At 36.7% G+C, this 22,740-nt stretch overlaps 1 protein-coding gene and 1 long non-coding RNA gene across 3 annotated transcripts in view; one reads left to right on the forward strand and one right to left on the reverse strand.

Annotated features, from left to right (window-relative positions):
* Window positions 1–2,728: 2,728 nt before the first annotated feature.
* LOC133515908 (uncharacterized) lies at window positions 2,729–9,027 on the reverse strand. The gene is made up of 3 exons (XR_009799133.1): window positions 8,743–9,027; window positions 3,564–3,797; window positions 2,729–3,242 (listed from the first exon to the last, which is right to left on the reverse strand). It is a non-coding gene; the product is annotated as an uncharacterized LOC133515908 (long non-coding RNA).
* A 72-nt stretch (window positions 9,028–9,099) lies between these two features.
* LOC133515902 (serine/threonine-protein kinase Doa) overlaps window positions 9,100–22,740 on the forward strand; it is a 76,734-nt gene continuing 63,093 nt past the window's right edge. The window contains exons 1-3 of one of the 2 annotated variants that reach the window (XM_061848541.1): window positions 9,126–9,258; window positions 9,980–10,019; window positions 12,612–12,751. In XM_061848541.1, the coding sequence (XP_061704525.1) occupies window positions 10,017–10,019; window positions 12,612–12,751 (143 nt within the window). In that variant the 5' untranslated portion in view covers window positions 9,126–9,258; window positions 9,980–10,016. Of the gene's footprint in view, window positions 9,259–9,979; window positions 10,020–12,611; window positions 12,752–22,740 lie in introns of both variants that reach the window. The other variant, XM_061848540.1, reaches the window with a different exon arrangement.

Raw genomic sequence — 22,740 nt, forward strand, 5'->3', positions numbered from 1 at the left:
TCAATCGACAGACGGCTGCTATCGACTTCTCACTTGTCAGAGTTGTCAGTCCCAAGCTCCATTAGGGTCGCCGAGCATTCCCAATCAGCATAAGCGAGTTGAGTTCTTATGCCAACCAGTCTAAAGTCTGTCCACGGTAAATGTGCACCAAGCTCCATTAGGGTAGCCGAGCATTCCCAATCAGCATGAGCGACTTCAGTTCTAATGCCAACCAATCTAGTATATCCACGCTACGTGTGCACCAAGCTGCATTAGGGTAGCCGAGCGTTCCCAATCAGCATGAGCGACTTTAGTTCTTATGCCAACCACTGACTTGGTGACAATCTATTGGAGCGCCACTTGACGTAGTTTAGTTCCTATTTAGCGTGAAAGTGTTTCCCATAGGCGGCCTCTAAGAGCGTTTAAACCAGTGCCGGATTAACCATTAAGCAAAATAAGCACTTGCTTAGGGCACCACGTCTAGGGGGGCACCAAAATCATAGGAAAAAAAAAACGCGCAGGCTGCATCAGCATCGCAGTCGTAGTGTACTACACTTATGTACACGAAACTTTTTGATACGTGTGCAAGTACCCATCTAATAACGAAGGGTCGTAAGAGAGTGAGTACACGTAAGCACATCTCCAACCTTCATCAAAGCTCATGGCCAAAAAATCTTACCGTCGGGCTTGTGGCCAACCGATTTTCTCGACGTAGATTACCGATTTTGTAGCGTATTTTGGTCTCTTGCACACCAGATGTGTCGGCCAGGCCGAGTTGCTGCAGAGCCGCGATCCTGCGACCTAATTGTCAAAGTGTAATAAAGGGCCCTGCGAAGGCCGAAAAACAAAAGCATCTTATCAAGTTGCGCTTTCGAGTTAAGGCAAAGGCCGAGCAGTAGGAGGACCGTGATTACATACGTTCGATTTCAAGCCACTCTTTTGCAGTTCGGCGTTAGGTCTCATGCGACGCCAGGCCTTCTACTTTATGCAAACTGCCTCACTTTCGCTTGGTCATGGATCCAAATCCATGCTGTCCTCTTTCGCAGCTGGGCTGCCTTGCTCACACCTCGCCATTAGTTGTATTATATGATAACGCGCCGCTATCTGACGCTGCGGACGTCCAGCTATTCATACCTCGCCATTGGTCAAATTCAAGCCTTGCTTTCTTCCAGCTCGACCTTTGGCCTCATCCGTAAGCGCTGATCGAACGCTCCGCGCATTCAGCCTTAGACTTTGCCTTTAAAAACACCTTCACGATTTAGGCCAATCAAATTACATCCAAAAATAGCGTTTTGAGGAATTAATTCCCAGCAAGCTGGAAATTGTTTTAATACATTTATTTGGTCCTAAATGCGTGTAATCCCAGTTTGCTCTATCCTAGGAGGTGTGCATACATTTTGGGATCCTTAGGAGATAATTTTTTCCTTTGGATTGCCAAACCACTCGATGTAGAAGGAACCCACTATCAATTACAATAGCACTTAGTGGATCAGACACTGGTAAGAAAGCGTTTTCGGATTATTAACATGATTTTACCAAAAATAAAAAATGTCGACCTAATTTACAATTTAGGTACTACGAATACATATTAAGGTACCTTAAATCAATCAATCAATCAATATATTTTATTGCACGAACATAGTTAAATTACATTTCGGATCCTCAGATATCAATTTTAATAATACTTGTAATTAGAACAAATTTTCCGTCGGCCGTACCGTTTTCGATTTACAAGCAAAAAAACTGAAAAAGAGGAAACATTTATGCACACCTCCTGGAGTGGAGCAAACTCGGATTACACGTATTTTAAGGTCGAAAAAATCTAATTGTATTGGCCTAATTGTGACACATTATTATTTAAGAAAACGGGACTTATTCGCGTTTGATTAAGTTCTAAAATTACCTCCAACGTCAAGATAATGATGTCGACTTTACACAGTCTTCTCCGAGACCATGGGGACAACGCCGTCCTTGAAACGTCGGGTCAGAGGTAATTTTAAAACTTACCCTATTAAGTCCCGTTTTCGTAAACAATAATTTGCTATTTTGGCGACCGGTTTGGCCTAGTGGGTAGTGACCCTGCCTACGAAGCTGATGGTCCCGGGTTCAAATCCTGGTAAGGGCATTTATTCTTGTAATGAGCATGGATATTTGTTCCTGAGTCATGGGTGTTTTCTATGTATTTAAGTATTTATAAATATTTATATATTATATATATCGTTGTCTAAGTACCCTCAACACAAGCCTTATTGAGCTTACTGTGGGACTTAGTCAATTTGTGTAATAATGTCCTAAAATATTTATTATTTATTAAATATTTATTTAAAACATTTGTGGCCATTGGTACTTGTTCTGACAAAAACCAATGGCCAATGGCTAAGCCCCTACTGAAGCTCGGCCTTTGCCCTCACATGAATGAGCTTCACAGGAAAGCTCTAGAGGTTCCAAAATCCTGTGCGGAATACTGCCTATGTCTTACGTCTTCGCTTACACTTGGACCATGGTTAGCTTGGCCTCCGGACTTATGCGAGCACGGTCTTCGAATTTGCTTACACTTGACCTTAATACTGCAGTTCTGTCAATTTCCGTGATAAAATGATGTGACGGATTGAAAATTCTATTCTCAGAAGTAATGCGGCAATAAACGTCACTCAATTTACCAAGAAAATTCAATGTAATCTTGATGAGGGGGCACCATGGTCTAGAAATGCTTAGGGCACCAAAATGTCTTAATCCGGCACTGGTTTAAACATTGTCCGATACGTTATCGGGTGTAATACTCATACTCATACTCATTTATTGATAATATTCTTAAGATATTACATGTCAACAACAGAAAATACATTTAAATCATTGGAAGTAGTAAAAAAAAATATATCTATATATGTTTAGAATTAAAAGTACAATAAAATCGTTATGTCTAATAAAATAAAATTTACAATTTAAACCAATATGTAAGTCATAAATGAAATATCATGTCATCAAATACATTGTTATTTTGGTAATACATTAATTATTTTTGTCAAACACTAAGAAATCCATAACAGTATAAAAGGTCTTATCAGTAAGCCATTTTTTTAGTTTGTTATTAAACATATTGCAACTCTCTGATATTTTAATATCATTAGGCAGGGCATTGTAGATCCTAGGGCCTAAGACATTCATGGTCTTTGAAGACTTGCTTAGTCTGTGGGGTGCTGCAGTCGTTCCTTGCTTCCTAGACTTGTTTGTTGTCTTGCCTCCGAGATCCCAACTAGCCCTATCTAATAAGAAGTAAAAGTTTTATAAGCGGTTTTTATATTTATTTATTGTTTAACTGTTTATTGTTCTACAGATAACTTTGAACCAAAAATTTGATCCATTTATCCGATAACGGGTCCGAAAACGCTCTAACAACCGAAATACAATTTACCATTTTGTACCTTTTCACAGTGATAATAATGGCATACTTAAGTCTATGAGATTCCAAATAGGACATTTACTTAGGGCTTTCATATTGATTGTCATCATCATCATCATCACGGTACGAAATGGCACATAAATAAAATTCCATGACTACTTTACTATATATTCAGCTCACACACCGCTGCAGCGTGCGGATCCGCATCCAATGTGAAGACTGCCTTAACATGTTCACTGCCAGCGGCCCGCTAGGCGGGTTCTTTGTTCGTAGGCGCTTTTCGCTACAAGTCGGAAAAAAATATATAGTCAGCCATAAGCGTAGCACGTAGCTGGCGGTCGCGCTGGCAGTGAATTCGTTATTTATTCGCCTGGGCCTTCGATTCTCCAGTACTCGGGAAGCGACGTGAACGACACCCCTGAGGCACAAAAAACCGCCAATTAGACTCCGGCGACCTTGACCCTTAGGATTTAGGGACAAGGCATAAACCCTTCTGTAAAACAGCCTGGGTAAACAAAAACTATTTCTTCGACAGTATTAGTAGATGCTTTCAAGATGTAGATAATTTAATTACGTCCTGCATAGGCATGGGCAGGATCCGCAGGATATTAGACAAAAAGTTACGTAATTTCTGCTTGCCTGCAGATAAAACCGGGCAAGAGCGAGTTCGTTTTACTCGCGCACTGAGGGTTCCGTACAAACTTTGAATTATCTCGTGTTTGAATTATAAAGGCGAAAGACTTATGAACAGAATTGTGTACAGCGAATATTTGTGTACAGCGCCATCTATCGGCAAATTATCTAACTAATTTGCGCGATGTAATGTACGTTGGTTTTTTGAGGATAATTCTCTATCATGTGAACCGATTTAAAAAAAAAAACTTTTATTTGAAAACACGTGTATTTATGTAATCTCATAGAAATTTCAGGTGTAATAAACACACGTAAAGTTGGTTAAATTGCAAACTGAAATTGGAAAGGTTTTTTGTTAATAAAAAAAAAAGTTAGGAAGATAGAGGTCTGATTATATTTTTGATTATAATGTTAATACTATGAAAAAAATTCATAATTTTTCATCGGTAAACTTCGGACGGAAGGGGGGGGGGGGGGGGACGGTATTTTTTTCATATTTTACTTCATAAATCAATTTTTTTTGTATGAATTTTTTGTAACGTACAATTTGAGCTCTTTCAAATGATACCCCACTTGACCTATTGGGCATTTTCCACATTTAATATAAAATAAATAAATTAATATTACTTTTAATGCGTCTAGGTTAGCGTTGTTCATAACTATTCCAAATTTCAATCGATAGCTTAAGTGGTTCTCGACATATATAGCGATGTGACAGACAGACAGACAGACGGACGGACGGAGTCGCACCATAGAGACTGGTTATGAGAAAAGAGTAAATTTTCTTATTTTGTATCTGGTTACAAAACTCGGTTACATACGCGGCCGAAAGGGACGCGTTTTGGGCCATTCCATCTGATGACAAATGGGGTACACCGTGTGATTTTTAATTTGAATAAAAAAATTGAGAACTATCCATATGGTATCAGGAAAGATAAGCCACCACCATTTTTTTTGTTTTAATTTTAGAGCAGTATCCATTCGAAGAAAAAATCGGGTCAAATTCCTGCTTGTTGTATGCTCTAACTTTTGATTTAGAATAGGTAACCAAATAAATCTTTCTTAATTTGATTAAATTAAATTAAATTAAATAATCGTTTAATTCAGGCATAGCCCATATAAGTGTTAGTAACAGACTTAAATAATAATGTTAAACTATGACTATGACTATTACAATTTCCTATAATCTACCATGCAACACGTATACTTAGGGCTAGGACTATACAATACCGGGTGAGCAATACGTACACTTTGATATGATAAAATGTGATATGAAAAAATAAACAAATTAAAAATAATAATAATAATTCAAACATGTCAGCACCAATTAAAATATAAAAATCAATTCATTAAAATAATTCAAACATGTCAGCATTAATTACAATATATAAATCATTTCATTAAAAATAATTCAGACATATCAGCATTAATTATACATCTAAAAACTAATCAAATTGCAATAATTATAATTATATTATTCAGTACAAATTCTTCACTGGCAAAAAATTTAAATTAATAAAAAATCATAATATAATAATGAACAGAAATAAAATAATAAGCATTTAAATTGAATTAAATAATCTTATAACTAACACTCATAATTTACGAAACTGGAGTGCAGACTGATCCATCTACGCATCATCGGTGAGTCCCACCTCCTGGCAAACACCTTCAGGATGCTGTTCGGACTCCCTAACAACCTATCAAGTAAGGAGGCACAGCGCTTTCTTATAATCGCTTTTCGCGAATTTAATATAATTCTTATTTCTTAATGATTAGACTTGAAATAAGTATTTTATATTGTATGAAAAAAGTTAGCTAAACCAACTACAAACAAAATGGTGGCCATCTAAAATGTTCACTTCTTTTGGTCCATTTTTACGACTTTTAACTATTTTCTGTGGCAACCCTATTGCACATCAAGAGTTACTTTTTTTTAGAATATAATGTACTTGATCTTTTTATACTGGTAAATAAATTTCATCATCGTAGAATAATTGGGAAATATGATTTTTTTAAGCTAATCTCATGCAATAATCGTATTCATATATTTTGACAAATTATACAAACTCTTCTATTTATGGCAACTAATGAAAAAAACATTAAATATAACCCAAAAGCTTCAAATTCACTATATTTATTTTAAAAAATGTATAATTTACATTATTTGGCAACTTTTGCTGTTTCGAAGTTTTCTGGGGTTAAAAAACGTCGCACTTTCAATTTTTAGAGATGGGGACGAAACTATGATAGGAACGTGTATTTTTTATGGTTCTTATATATATCTTGAAATCGATTTGATAGATATATATTATAATGTTTGATATAAATTATATAATAATAATCAACGCAAATTAGAAGTTATACCGATATAAATAATTAGAAAGTCATCTTTAAAAATTACCCTAAATTTAGATCTAGTACCGTTTCAGATTGAAAATATTTTTTAGTTTTTTGCAAAGTTAGTGCACTATTTGATAATATTTAGATGTAATAGTACTTACAGATGAAAAGAAACTTTATCTTTTTTGTAGTCTAGAGTTTTCGGATCTGTTTTTGCACGAGAACACCCTGCATTCGGCATTTTACACACTTTTATTCTTATTATTATTTAGCTTCACCGCGTATCTTCTTTGTATAAATCTACATATAGATAATATATATGTGCTTCAAATCTTGTAACTTAAATTTGAACCACTTCCTGGTGTCTGTTTGAGCTGAAATTTGGTATACTTCCGTATTTCCGATGACAATGCAATGTAACATGGAGCTGATCTGATGATGCAGTCAGAAGGTAGCCAAAGGAACTCTTCGATGGGATACGTAAGCACATTTAATTTAGGCTCATTTGAAAGGTTTCCAGAAGTACTTGATAGACATACAAAAAAGAGAAAGTGCAGTCGGCAATAAAAGTGTGTGTCAAAAATATTTTTGACGGTTACTTGTCAACTCCTGTAATTCCGCTTACACTGACGTTTGCTGAATGGCACATGACGTGTGACAACTAGTTTTAGATAACCTCTATGACCGGCGGCCGGGGTTTTTTGGCAGAGGGGAGCGCCTGTTAATGGCCGGTCAATACTGGTTTACTCGTCCAAGTCTTTACCATCTTGAATTTCAACGACAACCCCAACTAACAACCTAAGTATTAGGTATTTAGTTGTGACAATAAGATGAAGGTCAAACGTTTTTGTACTAATTGTCAAGTATCTATATCAGTCAACTAAAGAGGTTAACAAATGATTAATTTATTTTATTTTATTACCTATGTATACGAAAAAACTAATTAGAATCAACCCTATGAAGCGTGATATATTTTTTTTGTCAACGGCATTGCATGTACGGGCCTTAATTACCATAAACGGATAATCAAACGACATAAGTATTTGTTTATTTTTAGGGTTCCGTAGCCAAATGGCAAAAAACGGAACCCTTATAGATTCGTCATGTCCGTCTGTCTGTGCATTCTTTCTGCTAATTAAACGCTAGATGGCGCTGTTACGAGTAAGTACCTAGTAAAATCCTAACCCTAAGTTTTTCGTGGTATCATTGACCTCAGACCAGTACAGAATTTGTGAGGTTTACAAATCGCACGCTAGGTGGCGTTGTTCAATGTAGTTTGAATCACGCTATCAAGATTTTATGAGATACCTACTCTCACTCTACTCCTCCTCTTGCCTACTGAATCACGTCTTTTTAATGAAAGCCTGTACGTCTTATACTTAAGTATTTTACTCCTTTATATGTAAATCGCGAGAACTATAGTTTGGGAGTTTAGATACATGTTTTAAAAATACATTTAGCTTGCGCGAGTCGCACCAACAAGTCAAATCGCAATGCGCCTCTGTGTAAAGATGAGAACCTATGTTTAGGGTAAGAACATTTTTTTTCTTCTTACAACCTTGAAAATATTGGCTACAATAAGTCATACTAATTACACCGTAGTACTCGATCCACCATCTACTACATCTCGTATCTTATCTCTCAGTAGTAGTTTATCTCACTGCTAAACTTATCTTATCAGGAAATGGCATCGCCCAATTAATATTGAAGTTAAACAGTTTAAAATGCTTTATTATTTTACCATATTAATTTACAGTGGTTTTGTGGCGAATGTGCGTATCGCTTCGCAACTGTGCCAATGAATTTTAAGTAAGTAAAAGGTTAGGTACATACAATTAGTTCTATGGTTCTACCTTTAACACGTACCTGTAGCGTTGAAATTCTAGACTAGGAAATTCAGTCGGTAAATATTTAGTACTTATGAAGTTCCTATTAATATACGGTATTTAACGGTTTATCGGTAAATTCTATCCAATTATTTATTACTATGTACTACAAAATTACAATAATATTGTAAAGTTTACAAAGTTATAATGTATATAATATTTTTAACGGCAAAAGCATATCATTTAACCTTGTATTTAAAAATCATACTTAGTTTACTTAGGTATACAAGTTTACAGTGATGGTAGAGTCAGACCAAGATAAGTTGTCAGCAATTTAGACAGCCCAGACAGTGCAAAGCAGGGGGGCGACACTTAGAAATGTAGTTAATAGGTAGGTATTCTATCATAATGTGGAATAAAAAGACCGGTTCACTTTTTGGAATGTTTTAAAAGACTGTGCGTCATGGTGACATCTTACAAGTCAACAATGTCAAACCTCGTAATTTACTCGTAATATAATAATGTATTGCATGTTGTGCAGTAAGAAAAATATATTCCTACCTGCATACCTATTGAAAGTTGTGATTTTCTGCAAATCTTTTTGAATCTATTGATTGATTTATTTTTACTTTAAACAATATTTTAATGTGCGCACAAAGCTAGCAACGCACAAGAACACTAGCATTACAGCTAGCAATACAACTGGTCCTATGGCAACCCATAGTTCCTTTTCCGGTTTTGTATCAATTTGACATAATTTAATTTATTACCTCGATTTATATTTTCTAGGAAAATATAACGTTATTTTTAAGAAAATATATTATTTTTGTAACTAGTCATTTATATTAGTTTACAATTCATAATTTATTATTTATAAGTACGTGGCTTGACTAAATTGACAGACTACGCCATTGCAGTGCTGTTCAGCCAACCAACAAAGTGCTTGGATTCGGATCGATGTTCGGGCCCTTGTTGCGAGGAAACATTCTACAAGGCTCTGCATCACGAACTTGGAACTGCGTTACAACTTTTAGCCATCAACTTTGGTGTAAATTGAAGTATTTACGTGAATTGAGGGTGAGTTAGAAGAATTTGTTACTTTCTAGATAAGCGTACCCTATAGTTCCTACCAACTTGGAAACCAACATGGCGTTAGCGTAGCATGTAAATAACTATTGACGTTTATCTAATGGATTCAGTTATTTTATGCTTAGTGTCGTTTTAGGCGTAGAAATATGTTGTTGTCGTAGTTAAAGTAATGTTTCCAAATAGTTTGATGTCCTTGATTTATGTCGTTGTTTAATATTATGATATGACTTTAATATGTTCTTCCTTCTCAGGCTAGAGAGTTAAACTGGAAAGTTTATTTTGGTATCTAATTGGTATATTCGAGTAGATTTAAGCCTTCTGTTGAAATTTAAAAGTATACATTACTAAAATATCACGACAAGAAGTACATTGTATTTGTCTTAAAAACCTAAGCAGTGTTCATAGAAAATATTAATTTCTAAAGAGTTTACTGCTTTGTACTTTGATAAGTAGAAACATCATTTAATAACCATTATAATACATCTATAAATGTAAGTAATGATAATAGTTAGATATGTTATTCCTGTTCAGCAAGTTTATTTTTATAAACACTTAAGATTGATTTGCATGGCTAGAAACCTGAGATGCACAATCCCAATAGACGGGTTTTCCAGAATCCTTGCTGTTAGACCTATTTGGCATGACCTATCAGTCTGCTATAATACCTGGGGGTGCAATTCCACTGGTTAAATAAGTTTATGTTTTTCAGCTTTTTCTCATTGGATAGGAGTTTTGGTATCCGATTTATGGTAAGTGAAGGTACCGCTGTACTTTCCTTATTGTAAGTAAAATAGTGACCCTGTCAAAAATATTCATTCTGTTACATTCATGATGCTAACCGGGCAAACATTCATTGTTATTATTTTTGACAGGCTCATACAGCATGAATGGTTTTGTGATCAAAGCTTTCTCTTTTAATTACATAGCGGCAGGCTCATCTGTCCACCACTGTACATATTTTAACACTGCCTTACCTTAAATTTTTACATTAGGACATTCGGGAAGATTACCTAAACATAGACATCAAATATATGTATTCATTATCTATGAGTGAAATTATGCTTCTACACACAGCCGCAAAAGTGCATACCCACTCTTAATGATTGGAATTCTGTTTTGCAGCTCATAGAACATATATTTGATGTCTAATATTAAGCAAGTCTTCTGGAGGTCCTACATCTATTAACTCTTCAAACCCAACATATTACTATTCTTTGATGGTTAACTTGGTTTTGTGATCAAAGCTTTCTCTTTTAATTGCATAGCGGCAGGCTCATCTGTCCACCACTGAACATATTTTAACACTGCCTTACCTTAAATTTTTACATTAGGACATTCGGGAACATTACCTAAACATAGATATCAAATATATGTATTCATTATCTATGAGTGAAATTATGCTTCTACACACAGCCGCAAAAGTGCATACCCACTCTTAATGATTGGAGTTCTGTTTTGCAGCTCATAGAACATATATTTGATGTCTAATATTAGGCAAGTCTTCTGGAGGTCCTACATCTATTAACTCTTCAAACCCAACATATTACTATTCTTTGATGGTTAACTTCATAATAGGTAATTCAGCAAGATCTAAATTGAGCATTACCTCTTTTATTATTATTCTTCACATGTCAACAATGTTTTCAGCAGACATTGGAACTTTGTGACTTCCCATTTATTTACTTGAAATGTACACATTAAAGTCCAAACTAGGGTATGTGTATTAGTGCGGCGAGATGCAGGGAAACTGATGATTAAGTGAATGATATTTTAAAATACACTGCCTTTTCAATTTTAAGAAATTGAAAATCAAATTTGAAATTAAGAACATTGCTATGGTCAAAGTAACTAAACAGCCTAATACCTGAACAATATAAACAATACCCTATTTACAAATCAAATTGAATAAAATGTTGATGTACAAAGTCAATAAATGAGAAGTTTTAATGATGGTTCATAAATAACACCATTATTCTGGTTCAGTTGTCGTCTTAAGGGCCAATACAGACAGACTGCAATTTGTATGGGAACTGCATGTCAATGTTGCAGTTGGCGTGCAGTTCCCATACAAGTTGCAGTTGGCGTGCAGTTCCCATACAATGTTGCAGTTGGCGTGCAGTTCCCATACAAGTTGCAGTCCATCTGTACTGGCCCTCGTCTTGCAATTTTTAGCATAAAAAATTGTAACAAAAGGATAGGCCTGCAAATTAAAGTCAAATTATTTATTTGAGGCTTTAAAAATTACAGGTTTTGCTTGTGCTAGCAACAATTGCTTCAAAATATACATATATTGTCATTTAGTTAATTTCAATGAAGTTGTAGGTTGTTAAGTTAACACATTCACTGCCAGACAAAAAAAGGCGCACTACCCCAGAAACCGGTGGTCTATAGCTGCGTACAAAACAACCTGCCCAGTGGGTTGTCCGGCATCTGAACAAAGTTCACGAGCGCCTACCAGGTGGGTTCCAGGCAGTGAATGTGTTAAAGCTATTGAACATGAGTTTACTTTGTTGTTAACCTAATGACAATAAGGTGTTTAGATTATTGGAGCTTTGTCGGGCCTCTCCCATTGTCGTTTGCTTTTTGCACCCACTGCTGCAGTTGCAGTTCATATTAAAAATACATGTTTTTTTATACTTTTCAATCTGTTTTTAATATTAGTGAAATTAGTATAGAAAAATAGTAGAAATAATTGCCATGTGTAGAATTTTACTAAAGAATAAACAGGGTACTCCACAACAGTCTTATCTGGATCATTGTCATAATATGTTTAATGACAATTGGCACATTGGGTGGATAGACATGTACTGATTAAATACATCTTCATAATTATAGTTTCACACCCTAGTTTACATTGCATTTTAATGTTTCCATTAACAAAATGTATTTTATTAAATACAACTGTTTTTTATTACTAAAAGCATTATACATCTTATAACATAATAACTTTTTTTAATTAATTGTTTGCATTAGAACTAGAACCTTATGCATAACCTTTTACCACTTTAATACAAGCAGATGCCTCATTTCTTGTTTTTAAAAGAGACTTCTGTACATGGTTTTGTTATGCAACAAACCCTTGAACTTCATATAATTCAGTAATTATTGTACAATGTGTTAGGTCCTTATACATTTATTACATTAATACAAGATTTTTTGTTGCAATTTCACATCCTTGAGCCATTGTCACTAGCTTCAGCCATGCAAATACATAGTTGTAAAATACCATTGTTTTCACAACTATTGACACAATTGCCACAGCATAAAGCCATAGAGATGGTACAGGGTACAACAATCGATTTGCCAAGGGCACCAGTTACGACATGAACCAATGGTTACAGATGCCGCGAACCCGTAGGAAGCACTACGCGTCGCACTCGCGGTCCCGCTCCAGGTCTTACGAGGCGAAGCGGAGGCGGCTGGACGACGGCGACCGGGAGAAGGAGGAATCACATAGAAAACGTAGCAGAGATAATGACAGGTTAGTGCTCTTCTCTATACAACCATAATGCAATTGTAGAATCTTTAGTGGACACCAGCAAAAAATAAGTATTTCAGAATCAAGTCTAAGGGCTTTAATGATTCTTAGTTTTAGAAAGATTCAATTAATTCAATGCTTAATCTATTTAACTCACTTAGTGTGTTTACATTGAGTAACTGGCAAGTGAAAGTGAAAACCAACATGTAATTTGATGCAATCCATTACAGTAACAATAACTGCAGCAATTTGCTCTGGGGTTAAATTATTACTATTCAAGCTATTACTGAATGTGACATATTGTAATAAAATAGCATTTATTTACTCGTTTACGTACCTATATTGGTCAATAAAGTAAAGCGCATATATACAGTATGGTTGAGTGGCGCCCTCTATTAGCGCCACGTATATTCTGTTAGCAAAGTCAGGGAAATTGTATCAACTCCGTTACTGTAGTTTCGTTGTTTCGTTACTTGCTCACAGATGGCGCCTCTAGTAGCGCAAAGCAAACCTAACCCATGTCCTAAAATCAACAAAAGTAAACCTTTTTAAGTATTCTGTGATGTTAGCACATTTTTTCTGTGTGAGTTTTATTAGTTCTGGGATTCCTGATACTTCTTACCAATATTTGTAGTGTTTTAACCACAAAAACAGTATATTATGCTCACTTCTGACACACTAGCAGATCATTGAGATCCTAATAGAATAAAATAAGAATATAATCCATTTTTATCTAATGCTCAAATTTTTTTATTTTAGTTCCTTGATTTATTAAACAAAATGTATATAAACATACTCGACAATCAATGTAAAACGCCACTATTATGACGTTGTAGATCGTCAGAACTTCTGAAATTATAATGGCCCATATATTAGGATAGTGTAAACATATTTTTGGCCCTTTGTCCGTATCTATATTTTCAGACGTGACCGTACCTACGAAACATAAAAAGCCTTAGTGCCTATTTGTGTTAGTCGCGCAGTTTTTCAATTAATTATAGTAAATGACTTGAATTTCCTTTCAATTACGAAGTAAATGACATCGTCATAGATAAACGCATAATGAATATGACGCAGGTCATATCTACTTAACTAGTAGACATACTTAGAAACTGTTAGCGTATGTAGGAAACGACCTCCAAACATATCAGTTTAACCACAACCCGTAATTATATTGTAACCTAATTAGGTATGTGGTTACTTAAAACATTGAGATATAAAGAATGACATTACGGGATATTAACGTTTAGTAAAGTTTACCTATTTCGATATGGAGCCTTCCTAGTAGGAAGTTCCTATTATATTTGTTCACAGTGCTGGGACCTCAGTGAGCAACAGACCTCGCGAACCCCATGACTAGAACTGCCACAGGGAGAACTCCAAAAATATAATTCATAAAAAAAGCACTAGAATCGGTTGAGTACGTAATGCGACCTTTAGTGGCGAAATAGCCGGACATAAGAAAGCATTATTTCTCAAGCTGAAACAGAGATGCTTCGCGTTACCTGGGTCAATTAACATGGGATATTATTTGTTTTAACCATTTACTGCATGATGTGTAGAAGCATTTATTTGTTTAAATTTGAATACTTACCTGTCAATAGAATATAATTTATAACCATGTTTGGGAAAACATGCGGTAAAGGCTTAAGAATTCAAATTACAAGAATAAAAAATAATTTGTCTTTTAACCACCGCGTTCTGCTAATTTCACCGCAGTCTGATAAATAAGACAAAACTTCTTGTAATTTCGTACCGGCGGCGACATGAGCACGCTCGATGAAAATTTTTAAGAGGTTAGAAATTAGGTTCCGGGGTAAAGTGCCGAATCCGACACAAGATGAGACGGCGATTCAACGGATCCACGCCGTTCTGTCGTCAAAATCACTATTTTGGTTTGGTCCCAAAGATGAACGCTCTTCAAAGTATAGTCCTTCTATTTGTTGTTCCTTTTTACTGTTATTTGCCTTTGGTAAGTCACGATTTTTTCCGTGAGAAAACTATCCATTGCAGAATTATTGTTACATGTAGTTCAATCGTTCACCTGCACGCAGCGTGAATGTAACGGTCAGTGCGCCGGCCGCTTCACTCGGCGACCTAACGGAGACCCTTGCCGGGCAAGGAGAGACGGACCAATAAGACACATATAACAATGTAAAAATATCCATTGCAGAGTTGTTAACATGTAGATCGATCGGTACCCTGAACAGTCAGTGCGCCAGCTGACATGGTGGTGATCCTACAACTTTGGTATCCGTTAACCTTTGATATGTAAGTGAAGCCCGAAACCGACAATAATTGACAAATATGATTACCTGCCTAAACACTCATTAAGAAAAAAAAGACGACGCCACGTGACCACTTTTACATACAAATGTAGTCCCCAATTTACTCTCTTAACATTTATATGCTATACTCTTAATAAAATTATTTTACGTATGAACCACCTGCATTGGAGTACATAGGTAGGTATTTAGAATCAAACTCACCTCTTATCATTAAATCATTTAGAAATCAATGACCCAGACCCGGGTACGTCCTTAAACTACGTCCAAAAGAGAGGTATGGGCATTGTGAATGTCATCTCGCTTTGTGTGGTAGGGCACAGCCAGTGGATGTCATTACAGATCTAGAGCAGAGCCCAACTGGGGAAGTACATATCTCCACCTTACAGAAAACCGCAGCCAAATAACACTAGACCCTACTCATAGTGTTGTGTTCCTGACGGTGAGTAAGGTTACCAGAGCTCAAATTGCAGGCGTACATAGGCTACGGAGACTGCTTACCATCAGGCGGGCCGTATGCTTGTTTGCCACCGACGTAGTAAATTAATGCAAGAAATATTACTTTGCTTATCCGCGAGATTTTCTCGCTTTAATTAGCATGGATTTCCGCAAAGTAACGCTTGATTCTATTAATTTCCGACGTAGTATTAAAAAAAATGAAAATTCCAAAACATGATTGAACATTCTTACTGCAATTTGGGTTTTTTAAATGACTCATGTACTCTCAGAAAACACCATGTCCGGGTTGAATCGTATTTGATGGAAGTTCTTTATACCACATATTTTATTACTGTCTATACCCATTGTGATCTAGGTTTTAAAAATATCGAACCGGCAGCAACGATTGGATTGACATATCTTTAACAACGTAACGCTTCACAATAAATTAGGTATTTTAATTTCTAATTCGTTAAGCGTACTTATAAAAAGGACGAAAAGTTGAATGATGCGATTCGTTCTCGGTGCTGCTGAGGAAGTCGTGCCGCGCCACGCCGGGTGAATCAATCGACCTCGCTCCCAGCGCTACCGTCGACCCCAGTGAACTACGACACCGGGAAATGCCATACTTAAACACTTGTCTATTGGAAATGACAAACGTCCTCAATACCCTTATTAATTTCAATTTAACCTGTCTAAGTAAATCTGAATTAACGAAAGTATTAATCAAAATATGACCTAGCCTTTTACCGCATGACTTTCGAATTTATTGAACTTGAATAGTTGTCAATAGAGTAGAATTTATAACGTCCATATATGGAGCGACATGCGGTAAAGGGCTAGAGAACGGACAAACAATAAGAAAAAGATGAGACATTGACATCTGATGAGCACACATAGGCGAATGCTTCAAAAAGTGAAGAAAAGCAGCGGCAGACCATCAAAGTTTAACCATTAATAATGTATACGAAGACAAGAAAGTACATAGATATACTATCACCGCGTACCAGTTTTATAGGTTTGTGTGATTCCTAGCTAGTTTCTCCAATAAAATTGAATAAACCCAACAAGGCCCAAACACTACTAATGACAGGCATGAAATCAGTGAGAAACTATGTCTGTTGAAAAAACGAAACTTATGGCGCAAGAGCCTCCGTAAAATATGTTGTGGCAGCTCATGGTTACGATAAATAAGTAATTTTACCGGCTTAATGTATGAAACTTATTGAATGCGCAGAGTTGGCGGCGCCTTTTTGTTGGCGCTCGTCAAGAGGTGCCAATCAAATTCGATTGATTACCTTATAAACCTCCTATGAAGTGCAATTGTTTCATCGGAAAAGCAACCACATGAACTAGGGAGCAAGGTTCAAGTTTCGAAGAGGTGTCACTAAAGTTGTGAGTTAGGGAAGTAAGTGATCGATTTATTGTGTGCTTAAGTAGGTGGTTTTCATGTCGAGAGTTGTACAAATTGGCAGCCCGATGTATGGCAGCGTGTCACACGTGTCATGATTAAACACTCGGCCTTCGGCGCGTGTCTCTTCGTGGGAATGCGTTGTTTTTCCTTTTTGCTAGTACTTTGACATTTACGCATATCAGAATAAGCGATCCGAGTGATCGTGACCTACCCTATCCCGGGACGGCCAAAAAATATGAGAAAACAAGTCCGTTATATTACGTTTATCTGAAGATCCAGACCAGACTAATATCATTCAACAAAAGTTGCTTTTGGTAGTATTAATGTATCTTGGACCTAACTCTACATTTCTATTGCAACATAATACATATGAACATAAGTCAAAAAACATATTTTTTTATACAAATTACATTTGTTTCTCAACATAATCTCCTTGGGCCTAACACTTATTCCAGTGAGCTACCAATTTTTTTATCTCCTCCAAAAAATACGATTTGTCGAGGTCTGCAAAATAGCCGTTCACGCCTGCGATACAGTCAAATGTCAAAAATTTTTGTCCTCCAAGCCATCTTTTCAAATTTGGAAATAGGTAATAATCACACGGAGCTAAGTCCGGTGAAAACGGAGCATGAGGAACCAGCTCGAAGCCTAATTCGTGAATTTTTGCCATGGCAATAGTTGAGGTGTGCACTGGGGCATTGTCTTGAAGAAAGAGGACTTTCGTGGGGGATAATTTTGGTAGTTTTTCCAACAATTCGGCTTTAAAACTGTCCAATAAGTCTGCGTAATAAATAACGACCAGTGATAGTCTTTCCCTTTTCTAGGTAGTCAAGATTCTGGCGTATAATGGTGGACCCATGTTTCGTCCACAGTGAGAAATCATTTCAAAAAATGCCGAGAAGTTTTTTCTTGCTGAATTTTCGACATTTTTCGTTTGAAAGATTGTGTCAGCCAGTGTCAATGCCACTTACCAAAAAAGTTTTATAAAAAGTTTTTAATAAAACTTATCAAACGACCCTCGTACATAAAATGACTTGCCCATCGCTAGATAATGACATAAGAATAATCGTCAATTATTTAAATAATCTTAATTGAACATAGCGCTGACCCTAATGATATCCAATCCAGTTTGAGTAATAGTTATACGAGTATGAGTATAGCGTTGTGTGCGTTTATATGGCTTGATAAGGTGTTTAAAATTTGGAGCTTCTGTGTCTGCTAGAAGTACCTTAGAATTATGATGATCAGTCAGTGATAATTGAGTGCGTCAATGACAAAACTAAGGAACGTTGACGGGCAATAGTTCCTAAACTACAAGTTCAAATTGAATGTTATCTTATTGAGAATATATCTAAGCCATATTAAGCTCTCTATATCACCGGAAAATCCAGGGTTCTAGCTTTAGCCGGTATAAAATTACAGGATGTTAAAAATGGCCTTAATGGCTTCGAGAGAAGGTTGGTACCTACGGCCGTGCTTCTTTGTTTTGCTCGACTTGGCGATAAGATTTTTCGGTGTTTGAGTTAACCAAAGGAGAAAGTAAGGAGCAGATCTGCTCCATATACATTCAACCAAATTCAACTTAAACATGAAGATGTCATAGTTGCTAAATAAAAGGGTAAATTTTTGACAGGCGCATACGAAAGGTTAAATTATATTTTAGTAAATTATATCGCCGCGCCCGAAACATAGATAAATAGAATACTCTTTATTGGCACACCTCAGTAAAAAGATACGAGAAGACAAAAGAAACAATTGATTAAATGTAGAGGCAAGACAACAGGCGGCCTTATCGCTTTGCAGCAACAACCTTTGGGTAGCGGAAACAGAGAAGTTAATTGAAAAAGCAGGTGTTGCTGAAATATTCCATTTAAGTTATCACTGACTGATCATCATAATTCTAAGGTACTTCTAGCAAACACATAATGCTTATTAGTCAGTTAAAAAAACAGTAATACATATAACGTTGATATTTCATTACATGTTATTTAGAATACGTTCACTCAGAATAAGTTTAGAAGGTGCGGGAATACCTATGACTGTAAAATTGTTAATGCAAGTCGGACTGGTTGAAGGTGGAAGGGCCGGCCGTCGCGGGCGCAGGCCCGCAGCGCGCGGAATCCTGTTTTGTCCTTGCGTGCCTCGCGCTCAGTTTTTCATCGCACCTCCTTCACGGATCCCCGGCCACAGTTAACGAAATGCAGCTATGTTTTATTTTCTTCGTTGTCATTTTTAATTAGATGATAATGCATTGAAGTAAAAAGATGGACGGGCATTTAAGAATTCTTGAAATACCCTGTTAATGAAGTGTATTTAACGTCACGTCACCTTTACAATTTAGCTCACATGCGGCGCTTATTACTCGTGTTCAAACTGATAGTTATTAGACAAATTGACACATTAAGTACAATCGGGACATTTGTTAACGTTAAGTTAATAGTTCCTTAGTTGACGATGACGTAACTCGGTTATTGCTTCTAATGCATTTGTCCAAAAGGCCGTTGAACTAGCGCGCGCGCCGAGGGCCAAGTCATTTACATGATAAATGTAACTCGTAGGGCAATAAATTGATATTTCGCACAAAGGCCCGACGACAGTAATTGTAGGTTGTCGGAAAATCGCGCGTACGTGTCGCAAGAATGATTTCTTTAATCACATGTCTGGTTTCAAGGATATGACTCTGCTAATGCGAAACTGTAATTTATGACAATGAGTGCTTATTGGCACTGAGATGAGCATCGTGAACAAAGTGCAATTATGTCGATAATACACGAGAGTGTTATAAAAGTCGTCGCAAAAATTCTCTTTTTGGCTGACACGATATATTATGAATTTTGATATTTTGCAATATTTGCAAACCGTGTTCTGCAAGGTCGCCTACTGAAAATGGTAATCTTAATGTTAATCTGAACGGACGATGCATAAGTTTAACTGACGTCATGTCAACGCGTTCGATACGCTTGGATTCCACTGTTTACCTCTTCAGTTGGACAACAATGCATACCTAAATTTGTTATGATCGGTATACACAATACATATTGCGTGCCTGTGGCGATTCTTTGCTTTAAAAAGAAAAGGCTTCGTCGTTTGATAAAAAACTGTCAGATAAGTCTCGTAAGCGCTTGCGCACGTCCAAAGTTCTATTGTCGCAAGACTTGGCTAAAGGCGACGGGCGAGCCGGGCAGCCGTACGGGGCGCGGGGGCGAGGGCGACAGGCGTTGTTCTTGACACAGTAAAACTAGAAGTGCAGTAGGTGCAACTTGCAGCCCACGTAGAGCTTTTTGCAAGCCGACGGTACCTTACAGACATACCTACTTCGTCTAACCTGCTTAGTTACCAAACCTGAAATAAGTCGTTTCAGTCAGAACATCTGTCTAGAACGAGATTATGTTAATTGTAGTTGCAGTGAAACTTGCATAAATTAAAGCATAGTATAGAAACTGAGTGAGAACAAAAGGCATTCTTAACAATTAAGACCCCGTTTGGAAGTGCAGTTAGTGTATAGTATTTTTGATTTCACCGCGTTCCCGGCTTGGTAAGGCACGCGGCTCGCGAGTTATCTGGCGTGATCTGCGTAGATCTCGGCCAAGAAACGCTTTCCATGTCGCGAGGCGGAACAGCGGCCCGCGATTTATGCCCCGTGCGCGATACAATCCGATCAGGATTTATACTTGACTTTTACCCCAGCGCTGCCCGGCTTCCTGCATACTTTAAAACAGCACATATTCTTTACTCCTAATATGTAAATGTAAACATGGCATTTTTATTTTAAAAAAGTCAAAATAATTTGTTTAACATACTCTTAACCAACCCAAAAAACCAATAAACCTCAAAATGATATTATCACCATTATATTTTAAAAAAAAAGACAAGTCGGACTCGCCCATCGAGGGTTCCGTAAAAAATTAATGTTTTTTTTTGTCCAAATTTATAGTTTTCAGATCTTTCCCTGTACTTGTAGTGTAAGGAGATATTACTTGTCAAATTTCATAGTCCTAGGTCAACGGGAACTCTACATATACATTTTGTTTCCCTTGAGAGTGTCGAAATATGCGTTTTTTGCGACATTAAGCTGCTTAACTGCAGCGGCGGCGGCAGTTCTATAGAAGAGCATAACATGCAAAAGTTCATAGTCTAGGTATCCTCGATATGTCGGTAACTTGAAGCTAAATTGCTACGTCGTTTAATCCGGTTAGATGGTACAAAAGAGCCTCTGAATGGCTTGCTTGAACTCAATCGTAATCGTTTGTGTAGTCAATCTATATTTATAGAACATGTTGAGTTTCTAGTCCGAGCATAATGAAAAATAATTGAAGAATGTTTTATATGTTCTTCTGAACTAAAGAGTGACCGTCAATATTAATTTTATTTGAAACATTCAATTGATATAATTATAGTTTTAATACTCTTGTGTTTTCAATAGTATTATTTTGTTTGAGGAATAGCCGGGGCCAAATGTATAACTAATTATTGTAGTTTACTTTTATGTGTTACGAGTCACGACCCTACTAATAGTGTTAAATATTAAAGCAGTTGCAGTCTAATGTCTTAGTCAAGGTACTGTCGAGGTATGTCACATTTATGCCGGCAAGGTGATGATCATTACCGAAAATGATTTCCTACCGTGTCGGGCGCATCGTTGGATTACCGCGAGGTCGCCACGGCCACACATCCTGCTGTCGACAATAGACCATCTCGGCCTTGCCGCGAGGATTTTCAGGGCCTAGTTACACACGTCTGAGGATTAGGTACACCTCTGCACTGCACTATTTAAGTTATTTCAATTATAGGTGATAATACAGCGATAACTTAAGTTTATTCCTGCGATTCTTGACGTTACTTTTCTTAAACTTTTGCCATGCGACAGAATAAACGACGCGAGAAATGTATGTCATCTTTTCAAAGACGTCGCCTTTGCATTGAATCCGTAAATTTGTTAAAACTATGCAATCGGAGATTAGGGATAAATTTATAAATTACATTGGTGGTGGGCTCTTGCCCAGAATTTCATAAATAATCAGCAGATTCTCTTGAATCTGCTGATTATTTATGAAATTCTGTCGTATGTGTCGTCGAAAATATTGAGATTTTAGAGAAATAAAACACTCGTCAGAATTTCATTAAACAGGCTTCTTCGTGTGGGGATTAAGCACACCTCTGCAAACTTGCTTTAATCTCGTAATTTTATTATCGACAGCTTAAGAGATATTAATGACGTTTTTATTAGCTTCCTCACTCCCACATCCCGACACTACCTATTTTAACATTTCGAACGTTTTTTCCACTGCTGCTAGTAGATATCCGATTTATGATTTGTATTATAGATAAGTATATTTAATTTAGCGAATACAATCCTAACGTTTTCTCATTGAAACGTGTGTTATGTTTTTGACTAAAGGTTAATGGATTCGTTCAATTAATTCGTGTTGCAGCGTGAATGAAATGTAATTATTGTCATTGTCAAATTACATTTAGATAGGAAGAAACAATCGGCTCACTGGAGCGCCATCCGACATTTAGCTTTCTTCGGCGTTCCCCATTATAGTGAGGATCGACGTGGGTTCGGTGTTTTCCCCTGAACTATTTCTTACGTCCAATTTAAGGTTCCATTAGTTAAGCTAAAAATGTATGATCCGTCAAACCTGCTTTAAGTCCATTGTGGGCGATTTGACGCAAGAATTGCCCAAGTTAACGGAGAATTGACGTGTTTATGAAGAGTACAGTGTTATTTACGATTCCCCGGTTGCTCACATTGTGCGCCGGAACCAACGACCGTTTAGTGAGAGCTCGTTGACTTATTTATAAATACTGCAATCACGCTAATAGGTACGCTACGCAAAATAAAACTAGCCACT

Source organism: Cydia pomonella, chromosome 3 (assembly GCF_033807575.1).
Source record: "Cydia pomonella isolate Wapato2018A chromosome 3, ilCydPomo1, whole genome shotgun sequence".
Classification (NCBI taxonomy): domain Eukaryota; kingdom Metazoa; phylum Arthropoda; class Insecta; order Lepidoptera; family Tortricidae; genus Cydia; species Cydia pomonella.